Source organism: Oncorhynchus masou, chromosome 29 (assembly GCF_036934945.1).
Source record: "Oncorhynchus masou masou isolate Uvic2021 chromosome 29, UVic_Omas_1.1, whole genome shotgun sequence".
NCBI classification, from domain to species: domain Eukaryota; kingdom Metazoa; phylum Chordata; class Actinopteri; order Salmoniformes; family Salmonidae; genus Oncorhynchus; species Oncorhynchus masou.
In genome coordinates this window covers 84,354,430-84,368,953 of record NC_088240.1, presented here as the reverse complement: position 1 = coordinate 84,368,953, position 14,524 = coordinate 84,354,430, and the positions used below count along the sequence as shown (strand labels likewise).

The 14,524-nt window shown below is 35.3% G+C and overlaps 1 protein-coding gene across 1 annotated transcript in view; it reads right to left on the bottom strand.

The window, feature by feature from the left end:
• snrka (SNF related kinase a) overlaps positions 1–14,524 on the bottom strand; it is an 81,824-nt gene that overhangs the window by 36,834 nt on the left and 30,466 nt on the right. Inside the window, exon 3 of the mRNA XM_064946640.1 lies at positions 11,507–11,648. Within this exon, the coding sequence (XP_064802712.1) occupies positions 11,507–11,648 (142 nt within the window). The remainder of the gene's footprint in view (positions 1–11,506; positions 11,649–14,524) is intronic.

The following is a 14,524-nucleotide window of genomic DNA, read 5'->3' as shown; positions in this document are numbered from 1 at the left end:
TAGACAACATGTTCCATATTCAATTCTAATGATAGGTAACACAACTCTATAGACAACATGTTCCATATTCAATTCTAATGATAGGTAACACAACATGTTCCATATTCAATTCTAATGATGGGTAACACAACTCTATAGACAACATGTTCCATATTCAATTCTAATGATAGGTAACACAACATGTTCCATATTCAACTCTAATGATAGGTAACACAACATGTTCCATATTCAATTCTAATGATAGGTAACACAACATGTTCCATATTCAATTCTAATGATGGGTAACACAACATGTTCCATATTCAATTCTAATGATGGGTAACACAACATGTTCCATATTCAATTCTAATGATGGGTAACACAACTATATGTTCCATATTCAACAACATGTTCCATATTCAATTCTAATGATAGGTAACACAACATGTTCCATATTCAATTCTAATGATAGGTAACACAACATGTTCCATATTCAATTCTAATGATAGGTAACACAACTCATGACAACATGTTCCATATTCAATTCTAATGATAGGTAACACAACTCTATAGACAACATGTTCCATATTCAATTCTAATGATAGGTAACACAACATGTTCATATTCAATTCTAATGATAGGTAACACAACATGTTCCATATTCAATTCTAATGATAGGTAACACAACATGTTCCATATTCAATTCTAATGATGGGTAACACAACATGTTCCATATTCAATTCTAATGATAGGTAACACAACATGTTCCATATTCAATTCTAATGATAGGTAACACAACATGTTCCATATTCAATTCTAATGATAGGTAACACAACATGTTCCATATTCAATTCTAATGATAGGTAACACAACATGTTCCATATTCAATTCTAATGATAGGTAACACAACATGTTCCATATTCAATTCTAATGATGGGTAACACAACTCTATAGACAACATGTTCCATATTCAATTCTAATGATGGGTAACACAACTCTATAGACAACATGTTCCATATTCAATTCTAATGATAGGTAACACAACATGTTCCATATTCAATTCTAATGATAGGTAACACAACTCTATAGACAACATGTTCCATATTCAATTCTAATGATAGGTAACACAACATGTTCCATATTCAATTCTAATGATAGGTAACACAACATGTTCCATATTCAATTCTAATGATCCATGTTCCATATTCAATTCTAATGATAGGTAACACAACTCTATAGACAACATGTTCCATATTCAATTCTAATGATAGGTAACACAACTCTATAGACAACATGTTCCATATTCAATTCTAATGATGGGTAACACAACTCTATAGACAACATGTTCCATATTCAATTCTAATGATAGGTAACACAACTCTATAGACAACATGTTCCATATTCAATTCTAATGATAGGTAACACAACTCTATAGACAACATGTTCCATATTCAATTCTAATGATAGGTAACACAACTCTATAGACAACATGTTCCATATTCAATTCTAATGATAGGTAACACAACTCTATAGACAACATGTTCCATATTCAATTCTAATGATAGGTAACACAACTCTATAGACAACATGTTCCATATTCAATTCTAATGATAGGTAACACAACTCTATAGACAACATGTTCCATATTCAATTCTAATGATAGGTAACACAACACAACATGTTCCATATTCAATTCTAATGATAGGTAACACAACTCTATAGACAACATGTTCCATATTCAATTCTAATGATAGGTAACACAACATGTTCCATATTCAATTCTAATGATAGGTAACACAACTCTATAGACAACATGTTCCATATTCAATTCTAATGATAGGTAACACAACTCTATAGACAACATGTTCCATATTCAATTCTAATGATAGGTAACACAACTCTATAGACAACATGTTCCATATTCAATTCTAATGATAGGTAACACAACTCTATAGACAACATGTTCCATATTCAATTCTAATGATAGGTAACACAACATGTTCCATATTCAATTCTAATGATAGGTAACACAACTCTATAGACAACATGTTCCATATTCAATTCTAATGATAGGTAAACAACTCTATAGACAACATGTTCCATATTCAATTCTAATGATAGGTAACACAACATGTTCCATATTCAATTCTAATGATAGGTAACACAACTCTATAGACAACATGTTCCATATTCAATTCTAATGATAGGTAACACAACTCTATAGACAACATGTTCCATATTCAATTCTAATGATAGGTAACACAACATGTTCCAATTCAATTCTAATGATAGGTAACACAACATGTTCCATATTCAATTCTAATGATAGGTAACACAACATGTTCCATATTCAATTCTAATGATAGGTAACTATAGACAACATGTTCCATATTCAATTCTAATGATAGGTAACACAACTCTATAGACAACATGTTCCATATTCAATTCTAATGATAGGTAACACAACTCTATAGACAACATGTTCCATATTCAATTCTAATGATAGGTAACACAACATGTTCCATATTCAATTCTAATGATAGGTAACACAACTCTATAGACAACATGTTCCATATTCAATTCTAATGATAGGTAACACAACTCTATAGACAACATGTTCCATATTCAATTCTAATGATAGGTAACACAACTCTATAGACAACATGTTCCATATTCAATTCTAATGATAGGTAACAACTCAACATGTTCCATATTCAATTCTAATGATGGGTAACACAACTCTATAGACAACATGTTCCATATTCAATTCTAATGATAGGTAACACAACTCTATAGACAACATGTTCCATATTCAATTCTAATGATAGGTAACACAACATGTTCCATATTCAATTCTAATGATAGGTAACACAACTCTATAGACAACATGTTCCATATTCAATTCTAATGATAGGTAACACAACATGTTCCATATTCAATTCTAATGATAGGTAACACAACATGTTCCATATTCAATTCTAATGATAGGTAACACAACATGTTCCATATTCAATTCTAATGATAGGTAACACAACTCTATAGACAACATGTTCCATATTCAATTCTAATGATAGGTAACACAACTCTATAGACAACATGTTCCATATTCAATTCTAATGATGGGTAACACAACTCTATAGACAACATGTTCCATATTCAATTCTAATGATAGGTAACACAACTCTATAGACAACATGTTCCATATTCAATTCTAATGATAGGTAACACAACTCTATAGACAACATGTTCCATATTCAATTCTAATGATAGGTAACACAACATGTTCCATATTCAATTCTAATGATAGGTAACACAACTATAGACAACATGTTCCATATTCAATTCTAATGATAGGTAACACAACATGTTCCATATTCAATTCTAATGATAGGTAACACAATTCAATTCTAATGATAGGTAACACAACATGTTCCATATTCAATTCTAATGATAGGTAACACAACTCTATAGACAACATGTTCCATATTCAATTCTAATGATAGGTAACACAACTCTATAGACAACATGTTCCATATTCAATTCTAATGATAGGTAACACAACTATAGACAACATGTTCCATATTCAATTCTAATGATAGGTAACACAACATGTTCCATATTCAATTCTAATGATAGGTAACACAACTAATGTTCCATATTCAATTCTAATGATAGGTAACACAACATGTTCCATATTCAACTCTAATGATAGGTAACACAACTCTATAGACAACATGTTCCATATTCAATTCTAATGATAGGTAACACAACTCTATAGACAACATGTTCCATATTCAATTCTAATGATGGGTAACACAACTCTATAGACAACATGTTCCATATTCAATTCTAATGATAGGTAACACAACTCTATAGACAACATGTTCCATATTCAATTCTAATGATAGGTAACTCTATAGACAACATGTTCCATATTCAATTCTAATGATAGGTAACACAACTCTATAGACAACATGTTCCATATTCAATTCTAATGATAGGTAACACAACTCTATAGACAACATGTTCCATATTCAATTCTAATGATAGGTAACACAACATGTTCCATATTCAATTCTAATGATAGGTAACACAACTCTATAGACAACATGTTCCATATTCAATTCTAATGATAGGTAACACAAACTCTAATGATAGGACAACATGTTCCATATTCAATTCTAATGATAGGTAAACAACTCTATAGACAACATGTTCCATATTCAATTCTAATGATAGGTAACACAACTCTATAGACAACATGTTCCATATTCAATTCTAATGATAGGTAACACAACTCTATAGACAACATGTTCCATATTCAATTCTAATGATAGGTAACACAACTCTATAGACAACATGTTCCATATTCAATTCTAATGATAGGTAACACAACTATAGACAACATGTTCCATATTCAATTCTAATGATAGGTAACACAACTCTATAGACAACATGTTCCATATTCAATTCTAATGATAGGTAACACAACTCTATAGACAACATGTTCCATATTCAATTCTAATGATAGGTAACACAACTCTATAGACAACATGTTCCATATTCAATTCTAATGATAGGTAGACAACATGTTCCATATTCAATTCTAATGATAGGTAACACAACATGTTCCATATTCAATTCTAATGATAGGTAACACAACTCTATAGACAACATGTTCCATATTCAATTCTAATGATAGGTAACACAACATGTTCCATATTCAACTCTAATGATAGGTAACACAACTCTATAGACAACATGTTCCATATTCAATTCTAATGATAGGTAACACAACTCTATAGACAACATGTTCCATATTCAATTCTAATGATGGGTAACACAACTCTATAGACAACATGTTCCATATTCAATTCTAATGATAGGTAACACAACTCTATAGACAACATGTTCCATATTCAATTCTAATGATAGGTAACACAACTCTATAGACAACATGTTCCATATTCAATTCTAATGATAGGTAACACAACTCTATAGACAACATGTTCCATATTCAATTCTAATGATAGGTAACACAACTCTATAGACAACATGTTCCATATTCAATTCTAATGATAGGTAACACAACTCTATAGACAACATGTTCCATATTCAATTCTAATGATAGGTAACACAACTCTATAGACAACATGTTCCATATTCAATTCTAATGATAGGTAACACAACTCTATAGACAACATGTTCCATATTCAATTCTAATGATAGGTAACACAACTCTATAGACAACATGTTCCATATTCAATTCTAATGATAGGTAACACAACTCTATAGACAACATGTTCCATATTCAATTCTAATGATAGGTAACACAACTCTATAGACAACATGTTCCATATTCAATTCTAATGATAGGTAACACAACTCTATAGACAACATGTTCCATATTCAATTCTAATGATAGGTAACACAACATGTTCCATATTCAATTCTAATGATAGTAACACAACTCTATAGACAACATGTTCCATATTCAATTCTAATGATAGGTAACACAACTCTATAGACAACATGTTCCATATTCAATTCTAATGATAGGTAACACAACTCTATAGACAACATGTTCCATATTCAATTCTAATGATAGGTAACACAACTCTATAGACAACATGTTCCATATTCAATTCTAATGATAGGTAACACAACTCTATAGACAACATGTTCCATATTCAATTCTAATGATAGGTAACACAACTCTATAGACAACATGTTCCATATTCAATTCTAATGATAGGTAACACAACTCTATAGACAACATGTTCCATATTCAATTCTAATGATAGGTACAACTCTATAGACAACATGTTCCATATTCAATTCTAATGATAGGTAACACAACTCTATAGACAACATGTTCCATATTCAATTCTAATGATAGGTAACACAACTCTATAGACAACATGTTCCATATTCAATTCTAATGATAGGTAACACAACTCTATAGACAACATGTTCCATATTCAATTCTAATGATAGGTAACACAACTCTATAGACAACATGTTCCATATTCAATTCTAATGATAGGTAACACAACTCTATAGACAACATGTTCCATATTCAATTCTAATGATAGGTAACACAACTCTATAGACAACATGTTCCATATTCAATTCTAATGATAGGTAACACAACTCTATAGACAACATGTTCCATATTCAATTCTAATGATAGGTAACACAACATGTTCCATATTCAATTCTAATGATAGGTAGACAACATGTTCCATATTCAATTCTAATGATAGGACAACATGTTCCATATTCAATTCTAATGATAGGTAACACAACTCTATAGACAACATGTTCCATATTCAATTCTAATGATAGGTAACACAACTCTATAGACAACATGTTCCATATTCAATTCTAATGATAGGTAACACAACTCTATAGACAACATGTTCCATATTCAATTCTAATGATAGGTAACACAACTCTATAGACAACATGTTCCATATTCAATTCTAATGATAGGTAACACAACTCTATAGACAACATGTTCCATATTCAATTCTAATGATAGGTAACACAACTCTATAGACAACATGTTCCATATTCAATTCTAATGATAGGTAACAACAACATGTTCCATATTCAATTCTAATGATAGGTAACACAACTCTATAGACAACATGTTCCATATTCAATTCTAATGATAGGTAACACAACTCTATAGACAACATGTTCCATATTCAATTCTAATGATAGGTAACACAACTCTATAGACAACATGTTCCATATTCAATTCTAATGATAGGTAACACAACTCTATAGACAACATGTTCCATATTCAATTCTAATGATAGGTAACACAACACATATTCTCTAATGATAGACAACATGTTCCATATTCAATTCTAATGATAGGTAACACAACTCTATAGACAACATGTTCCATATTCAATTCTAATGATAGGTAACACAACTCTATAGACAACATGTTCCATATTCAATTCTAATGATAGGTAACACAACTCTATAGACAACATGTTCCATATTCAATTCTAATGATAGGTAACACAACATAGACAACATGTTCCATATTCAATTCTAATGATAGTAACACAACATGTTCCATATTCAATTCTAATGATAGGTAACACAACTCTATAGACAACATGTTCCATATTCAATTCTAATGATAGGTAACACAACTCTATAGACAACATGTTCCATATTCAATTCTAATGATAGGTAACACAACTCTATAGACAACATGTTCCATATTCAATTCTAATGATAGGTAACTATAGACAACATGTTCCATATTCAACTCTAATGATAGGTAACACAACTCTATAGACAACATGTTCCATATTCAATTCTAATGATAGGTAACACAACTCTATAGACAACATGTTCCATATTCAATTCTAATGATAGGTAACACAACTCTATAGACAACATGTTCCATATTCAATTCTAATGATAGGTAACACAACTCTATAGACAACATGTTCCATATTCAATTCTAATGATAGGTAACACAACTCTATAGACAACATGTTCCATATTCAATTCTAATGATAGGTAACACAACTCTATAGATGTTCCATATTCAATTCTAATGATAGGTAACACAACTCTATAGACAACATGTTCCATATTCAATTCTAATGATAGGTAACACAACTCTATAGACAACATGTTCCATATTCAACTCTAATGATAGGTAACACAACTCTATAGACAACATGTTCCATATTCAATTCTAATGATAGGTAACACAACTCTATAGACAACATGTTCCATATTCAATTCTAATGATAGGTAACACAACTCTATAGACAACATGTTCCATATTCAATTCTAATGATAGGTAACACAACTCTATAGACAACATGTTCCATATTCAATTCTAATGATAGGTAACACAACTCTATAGACAACATGTTCCATATTCAATTCTAATGATAGGTAACACAACTCTATAGACAACATGTTCCATATTCAATTCTAATGATAGGTAACACAACTCTATAGACAACATGTTCCATATTCAATTCTAATGATAGGTAACACAACTCTATAGACAACATGTTCCATATTCAATTCTAATGATAGGTAACACAACTCTATAGAACATGTTCCATATTCAATTCTAATGATAGGTAACACAACTCTATAGACAACATGTTCCATATTCAATTCTAATGATAGGTAACACAACTCTATAGACAACATGTTCCATATTCAATTCTAATGATGGGTAACACAACTCTATAGACAACATGTTCCATATTCAATTCTAATGATAGGTAACACAACATGTTCCATATTCAATTCTAATGATAGGTAACACAACATGTTCCATATTCAACTCTAATGATAGGTAACACAACTCTATAGACAACATGTTCCATATTCAATTCTAATGATAGGTAACACAACTCTATAGACAACATGTTCCATATTCAATTCTAATGATAAGTAACACAACTCTATAGACAACATGTTCCATATTCAACTCTAATGATAGGTAACACAACTCTATAGACAACATGTTCCATATTCAATTCTAATGATAGGTAACACAACTCTATAGACAACATGTTCCATATTCAATTCTAATGATAGGTAACACAACTCTATAGACAACATGTTCCATATTCAATTCTAATGATAGGTAACACAACTCTATAGACAACATGTTCCATATTCAATTCTAATGATAGGTAACACAACATGTTCCATATTCAATTCTAATGATAGGTAACACCATATTCATATTTCTAATGATAGGTAACACAACTCTATAGACAACATGTTCCATATTCAATTCTAATGATAGGTAACACAACTCTATAGACAACATGTTCCATATTCAACTCTAATGATAGGTAACACAACTCTATAGACAACATGTTCCATATTCAATTCTAATGATAGGTAACACAACTCTATAGACAACATGTTCCATATTCAATTCTAATGATAGGTAACACAACTCTATAGACAACATGTTCCATATTCAATTCTAATGATAGGTAACACAACTCTATAGACAACATGTTCCATATTCAATTCTAATGATAGGTAACACAACTCTATAGACAACATGTTCCATATTCAATTCTAATGATAGGTAACACAACTCTATAGACAACATGTTCCATATTCAATTCTAATGATAGGTAACACAACTCTATAGACAACATGTTCCATATTCAATTCTAATGATAGGTAACACAACATGTTCCATATTCAACTCTAATGATGGGTAACACAACTCTATAGACAACATGTTCCATATTCAATTCTAATGATAGGTAACACAACTCTATAGACAACATGTTCCATATTCAATTCTAATGATGGGTAACACAACTCTATAGACAACATGTTCCATATTCAATTCTAATGATAGGTAACACAACATGTTCCATATTCAACTCTAATGATGGGTAACAACTCTATAGACAACATGTTCCATATTCAACTCTAATGATAGGTAACACAACTCTATAGACAACATGTTCCATATTCAATTCTAATGATAGGTAACACAACTCTATAGACAACATGTTCCATATTCAATTCTAATGATAGGTAACACAACTCCATATTCAACTCTAATGATAGTAACAACATGTTCCATATTCAACTCTAATGATAGGTAACACAACTCTATAGACAACATGTTCCATATTCAACTCTAATGATAGGTAACACAACTCTATAGACAACATGTTCCATATTCAACTCTAATGATAGGTAACACAACTCTATAGACAACATGTTCCATATTCAACTCTAATGATAGGTAACACAACTCTATAGACAACATGTTCCATATTCAACTCTAATGATAGGTAACACAACTCTATAGACAACATGTTCCATATTCAACTCTAATGATAGGTAACACAACTCTATAGACAACATGTTCCATATTCAATTCTAATGATAGGTAACACAACTCTATAGACAACATGTTCCATATTCAATTCCATTTGGGGCTAGTGAGCGTTATTTCCCCCCTCTGTTCATTTCATTTGACTGTGAAGATTGTTCAGATTTCTGCCTTGATTCAATCAAGGAAGGAGGACACTCATATAAACATTTAGTACAGCAGAGCCGGGAGGAAAGGAACTGGATGTTCAATGAGCCAAAATATCATCATCAGTCACGGCTTGACAAAACAAGGGCAACATAGAACCAGGCCTGGTCTTTACAGACTGTCTGTTCTGCTGGGGAACATAGAACCAAGCCTGGTCTTTACAGACTGTCTGTTCTGCTGGGGAACATAGAACCAAGCCTGGTCTTTACAGACTGCCTGTTCTGCTGGGGAACATAGAACCAAGCCTGGTCTTTACAGACTGTCTGTTCTGCTGGGGAACATAGAACCAGGCCTGGTCTTTACATACTGTCTGTTCTGCTGGGAAACATAGAACCAAGCCTGGTCTTTACAGACTGCCTGTTCTGCTGGGGAACATAGAACCAGGCCTGGTCTTTACAGACTGCCTGTTCTGCTGGGGAACATAGAACCAGGCCTGGTCTTTACAGACTGCCTGTTCTGCTGGGAAACATAGAACCAGGCCTGGTCTTTACAGACTGCCTGTTCTGCTGGGGAACATAGACCCAGGCCTGGTCTTTACAGACTGCCTGTTCTGCTGGGGAACATAGACCCAGGCCTGGTCTTTACAGACTGCCTGTTCTGCTGGGGAACATAGAACCAAGCCTGGTCTTTACAGACTGCCTGTTCTGCTGGGGAACATAGAACCAAGCCTGGTCTTTACAGACTGCCTGTTCTGCTGGGGAACATAGAACCAGGCCTGGTCTTTACAGACTGCGGTCTAGTTCAAACGGAGCAGATGGACTGTCCCCTACACTGTTATGTGCATATGACAAATAAACTGCTGTCATGCCTTGCTAGAAAGAGAGAGCAAATTCAGAGAGTAAATGGAGGGCTGTCAGGCCTATATTCTATGTGGCTGTGCAATCCTCATTTAGCCCACAGTATAAATCACAGTAGATAATTTGTTCAAATGAAAAAGATAGCATTTCCTGAGTCTAAAAATACTGAGATGGAAAGATAAACAATGAGAGTAGCTAGTAGAGACATGACCTTTTACTGGAGTCAAACACTGGCTCCGTTTATTACCCCCCTCCCTGAACTCAACTAGAACTCAATCTAGAGCGATAAGCATCAACCCCGGGGTCAATCCAAAGCTATGGGAATAGCAGCAGACATATTTATCTGTCAGGACCATCCTGATTCAGGAAGCTCAGAGAAGTGCCTGAAGAAAAGTGAACTGCCAATGATTGGATGTGCACAGATCTGACTGGCAACCTTCCAGACCACAGTGTTGACTGGCGTCCAGACAGACGTTCAGGCTTAACACAAAGGAGAGATGTGGTAGTCAGAGGTCTGGCTCCTATTCAGATGTTTACAGCTCATCTGTTACATAACCAAGGCTGAAAGACAGAGGTCAGCATCTGTTCTGGAGAACACTTGTTAATTAGGATGCGTGTAAATGTCTGCGTGTGTGTATGCGGGACTCACTCTTTGCAGGCGTTGGAGACGTGGGTGGGTACAGTGTATTTACAGTCCATGATCATGGTGAGGGTCTCGCTGTCGTTGGCCTCCTGGAAGGGGGGCTGTCCACACACCAGCATGAACAGGATCACACCAAGACTCCAGATATCTAACAGGAGGAAGAGGAGAGAGAGAGCGAGAAGGTGAATGGATCTTTCTGCTACACTATAACCTGGCTGGGTACTGTAGAACCATCTGTAGGTTCAGAGCACAGTGTTCTGTCAGCCCTGGGATTCTGCTGGCCTGGGCTAAACACAGTCTGGATTCCCCCTGCTGAAACTACCTTGGTGATTCAAAATCAAATTGTAGTGTGTGTGGGGGGGGGAATTAACCACGCAGACCCCAAACACCCCAGCTCAACCTCACACATCACATCACAGCACTGTGGTTACCCAATCCAGTTTTCATACCGCCCCAACAGATCCACAGATGATGCAAATCTATTGCACTCCACACTGCCCTTCCCCACCTGGACAAAAGGAACATCTATGTGAGAATCCTAATTCATTGACAACAGCGCAGCGTTCAACACCATCGTGTCCTCAAAGTTAATCAATAAGCTAAGGACCCTGGGACTAAACACCTCCCTCTGCAACTGGATCCTGGACTTCCTGACTGGCCGCCCCCAGGTGGTAAGGGTAGGTAACAACACATCTGCCATGCTGATCCTCAACACGGGGGCCCCTCAGGGGTGCATGCTCAGCCCCCTCCTGTACTCCCCGTTCACTCATGACTGCGTGGCCGTGCACGACTCCAACACCATCATTCCATTTTCTGATGACAACAGTAAATGTATTGCCTGATCACCGACAACGATGACACAGCCTATAGGGAGGAGGTCAGAGACCTGGCCGTGTGGTGCCAGGACAACAACCTCTCACTCAACTTGATTAATACAAAAAGGAGATGATTGTGGACTACAGGAAAAAGAGGAAAGAGCATGTCCCCATTCTCATCGACGGGGCTACCCAGACGAGGCTACCCAGACTATTTGCAGTGCACCCCCCTACTCTGTTGTCATCTATGCATCGTCACTTTAATAACTCTACCTACATGTACATACTACCTCAAATAACCGGTGCCCACACACACATTGACTGTACTAGTACCCCTGTATATAGTCTCACTATTGTTATTTCACTGCTCTTTAACCTCTTACAGCTCCCACCACCTACAGCTTGTAGCTCAGGCACAGAACCAAGGATATGCATATTTTTGGTACCATTTGAAAGAAAACACTCTGAAGTTTGTCTACATGTGAATTGAATGTAGGAGAATATAACACAATAGATCTGGTTTAGATAAAACAATGAAAAAAACCATATGTTTTTTATTTTTGTATCATCATCTTTAAAATGAACTAGATAAAACAAACATTCAGATAGGATGATGGGGACATTTTCAGTGAAAAATATAAGAGGGCAACAGTACTTGTGCAAAGTTTCAGAATGATAACTTCCAAAATGAGTGTGCTACATGACATTATCATGAAGTCACCCAGGTATCCCACATAAGTAGCCCAAATGTACCCAAGTGTCCATATTGGTGAAGGTATACATTTTGAAACAAATAACTATATACAAAATACCAAAATGGTATTCTAACACCCCCCCCTCCCCCCAAAAAAAATATTGATTTAAAAAACAAAAGATCATTCATTGTGTAACAATGAGCATTGGAATTGTAAACAGACGAAGATCGTCAAAGGTAAACAATTTATTTTAATGCAGTTTGTGATTATGTTACGCCTGTGCTGGTAATTTTTTATATTTTTTTATGGGGCTCTATGCTCAGATAATCGCATCGTATTCTTTCGCAGTAAATCCTTTTTTAAATCTGACAACGCAGTTGGATTAGCAAGATTCTAGGCTTTCGATACATGTGAGACACTTGTATTTTCATGAATGTTTAATATGACTATTTATATAGCGAGCACCGTATGTTGTGGAATTTCAGCCCGCTAGCGGGTTCCGTGCGCAGAGATGAATTACTTGTATCTCTTATTCTTAAAAAAAAATGTATCTGCATTGTTGGTTAGGGGCTCGTTAGTAAGTATTTCACTGTAAGGTCTACACCTATGGTATTCGGCGCATATGGCTAATAAAATTAGATTTGATCACTAGCTAAATAAACCTGAACTAGAGTTCCAGATGTGTCGTCAGCTCTGCTAGGCAGCAGTAAACGTAGAGATGTATCATCAGCTCTGCTAAGCAGCAGTAAACGTAGAGATGTATCAGCAGTAGGCAGCAGTAAACGTAGAGATGTATCATCAGCTCTGCTAGGCAGCAGTAAACGTAGAGATGTATCATCAGCTCTGCTAGGCAGCAGTAAACGGTGAGGTGCATCGTCAGCTCTGCTAGGCAGCAGTAAACGTAGAGATGTATCGTCAGCTCTGCTAGGCAGCAGTAAACGTAGAGATGTATCATCAGCTCTCCTCGGCAGCAGTAAACGTAGAGATGTATCATCAGCTCTGCTAGGCAGCAGTAAACGTAGAGATGTATCGTCAGCTCTGCTAGGCAGCAGTAAACGTAGAGATGTATAGTCAGCTCTGCTAGGCAGCAGTAAACGTAGAGATGTATCGTCAGCTCTGCTAGGCAGCAGTAAACGTAGAGATGTATCGTCAGCTCTGCTAGGCAGCAGTAAACGTAGAGATGTATCGTCAGCTCTGCTAGGCAGCAGTAAACGTAGAGATGTATCGTCAGCTCTGCTAGGCAGCAGTAAACGTAGAGATGTGTCACCAGCTCTGCTAGGCAGCAGTAAACGTAGAGATGTGTCATCAGCTCTGCTAGGCAGCAGTAAACGTAGAGATGTGTCGTCAGCTCTGCTAGCTCTGCAGCAGTAAAGCTCTGCTAGGAGATGTATGTATCGTCAGCTCTGCTCGGCAGCAGTAAACGTAGAGATGTATCGTCAGCTCTGCTCGGCAGCAGTAAACGTAGAGTCACCATGCTAGTAAACGTAGAGATGTGTCAGCTCTGCTCGGCAGCA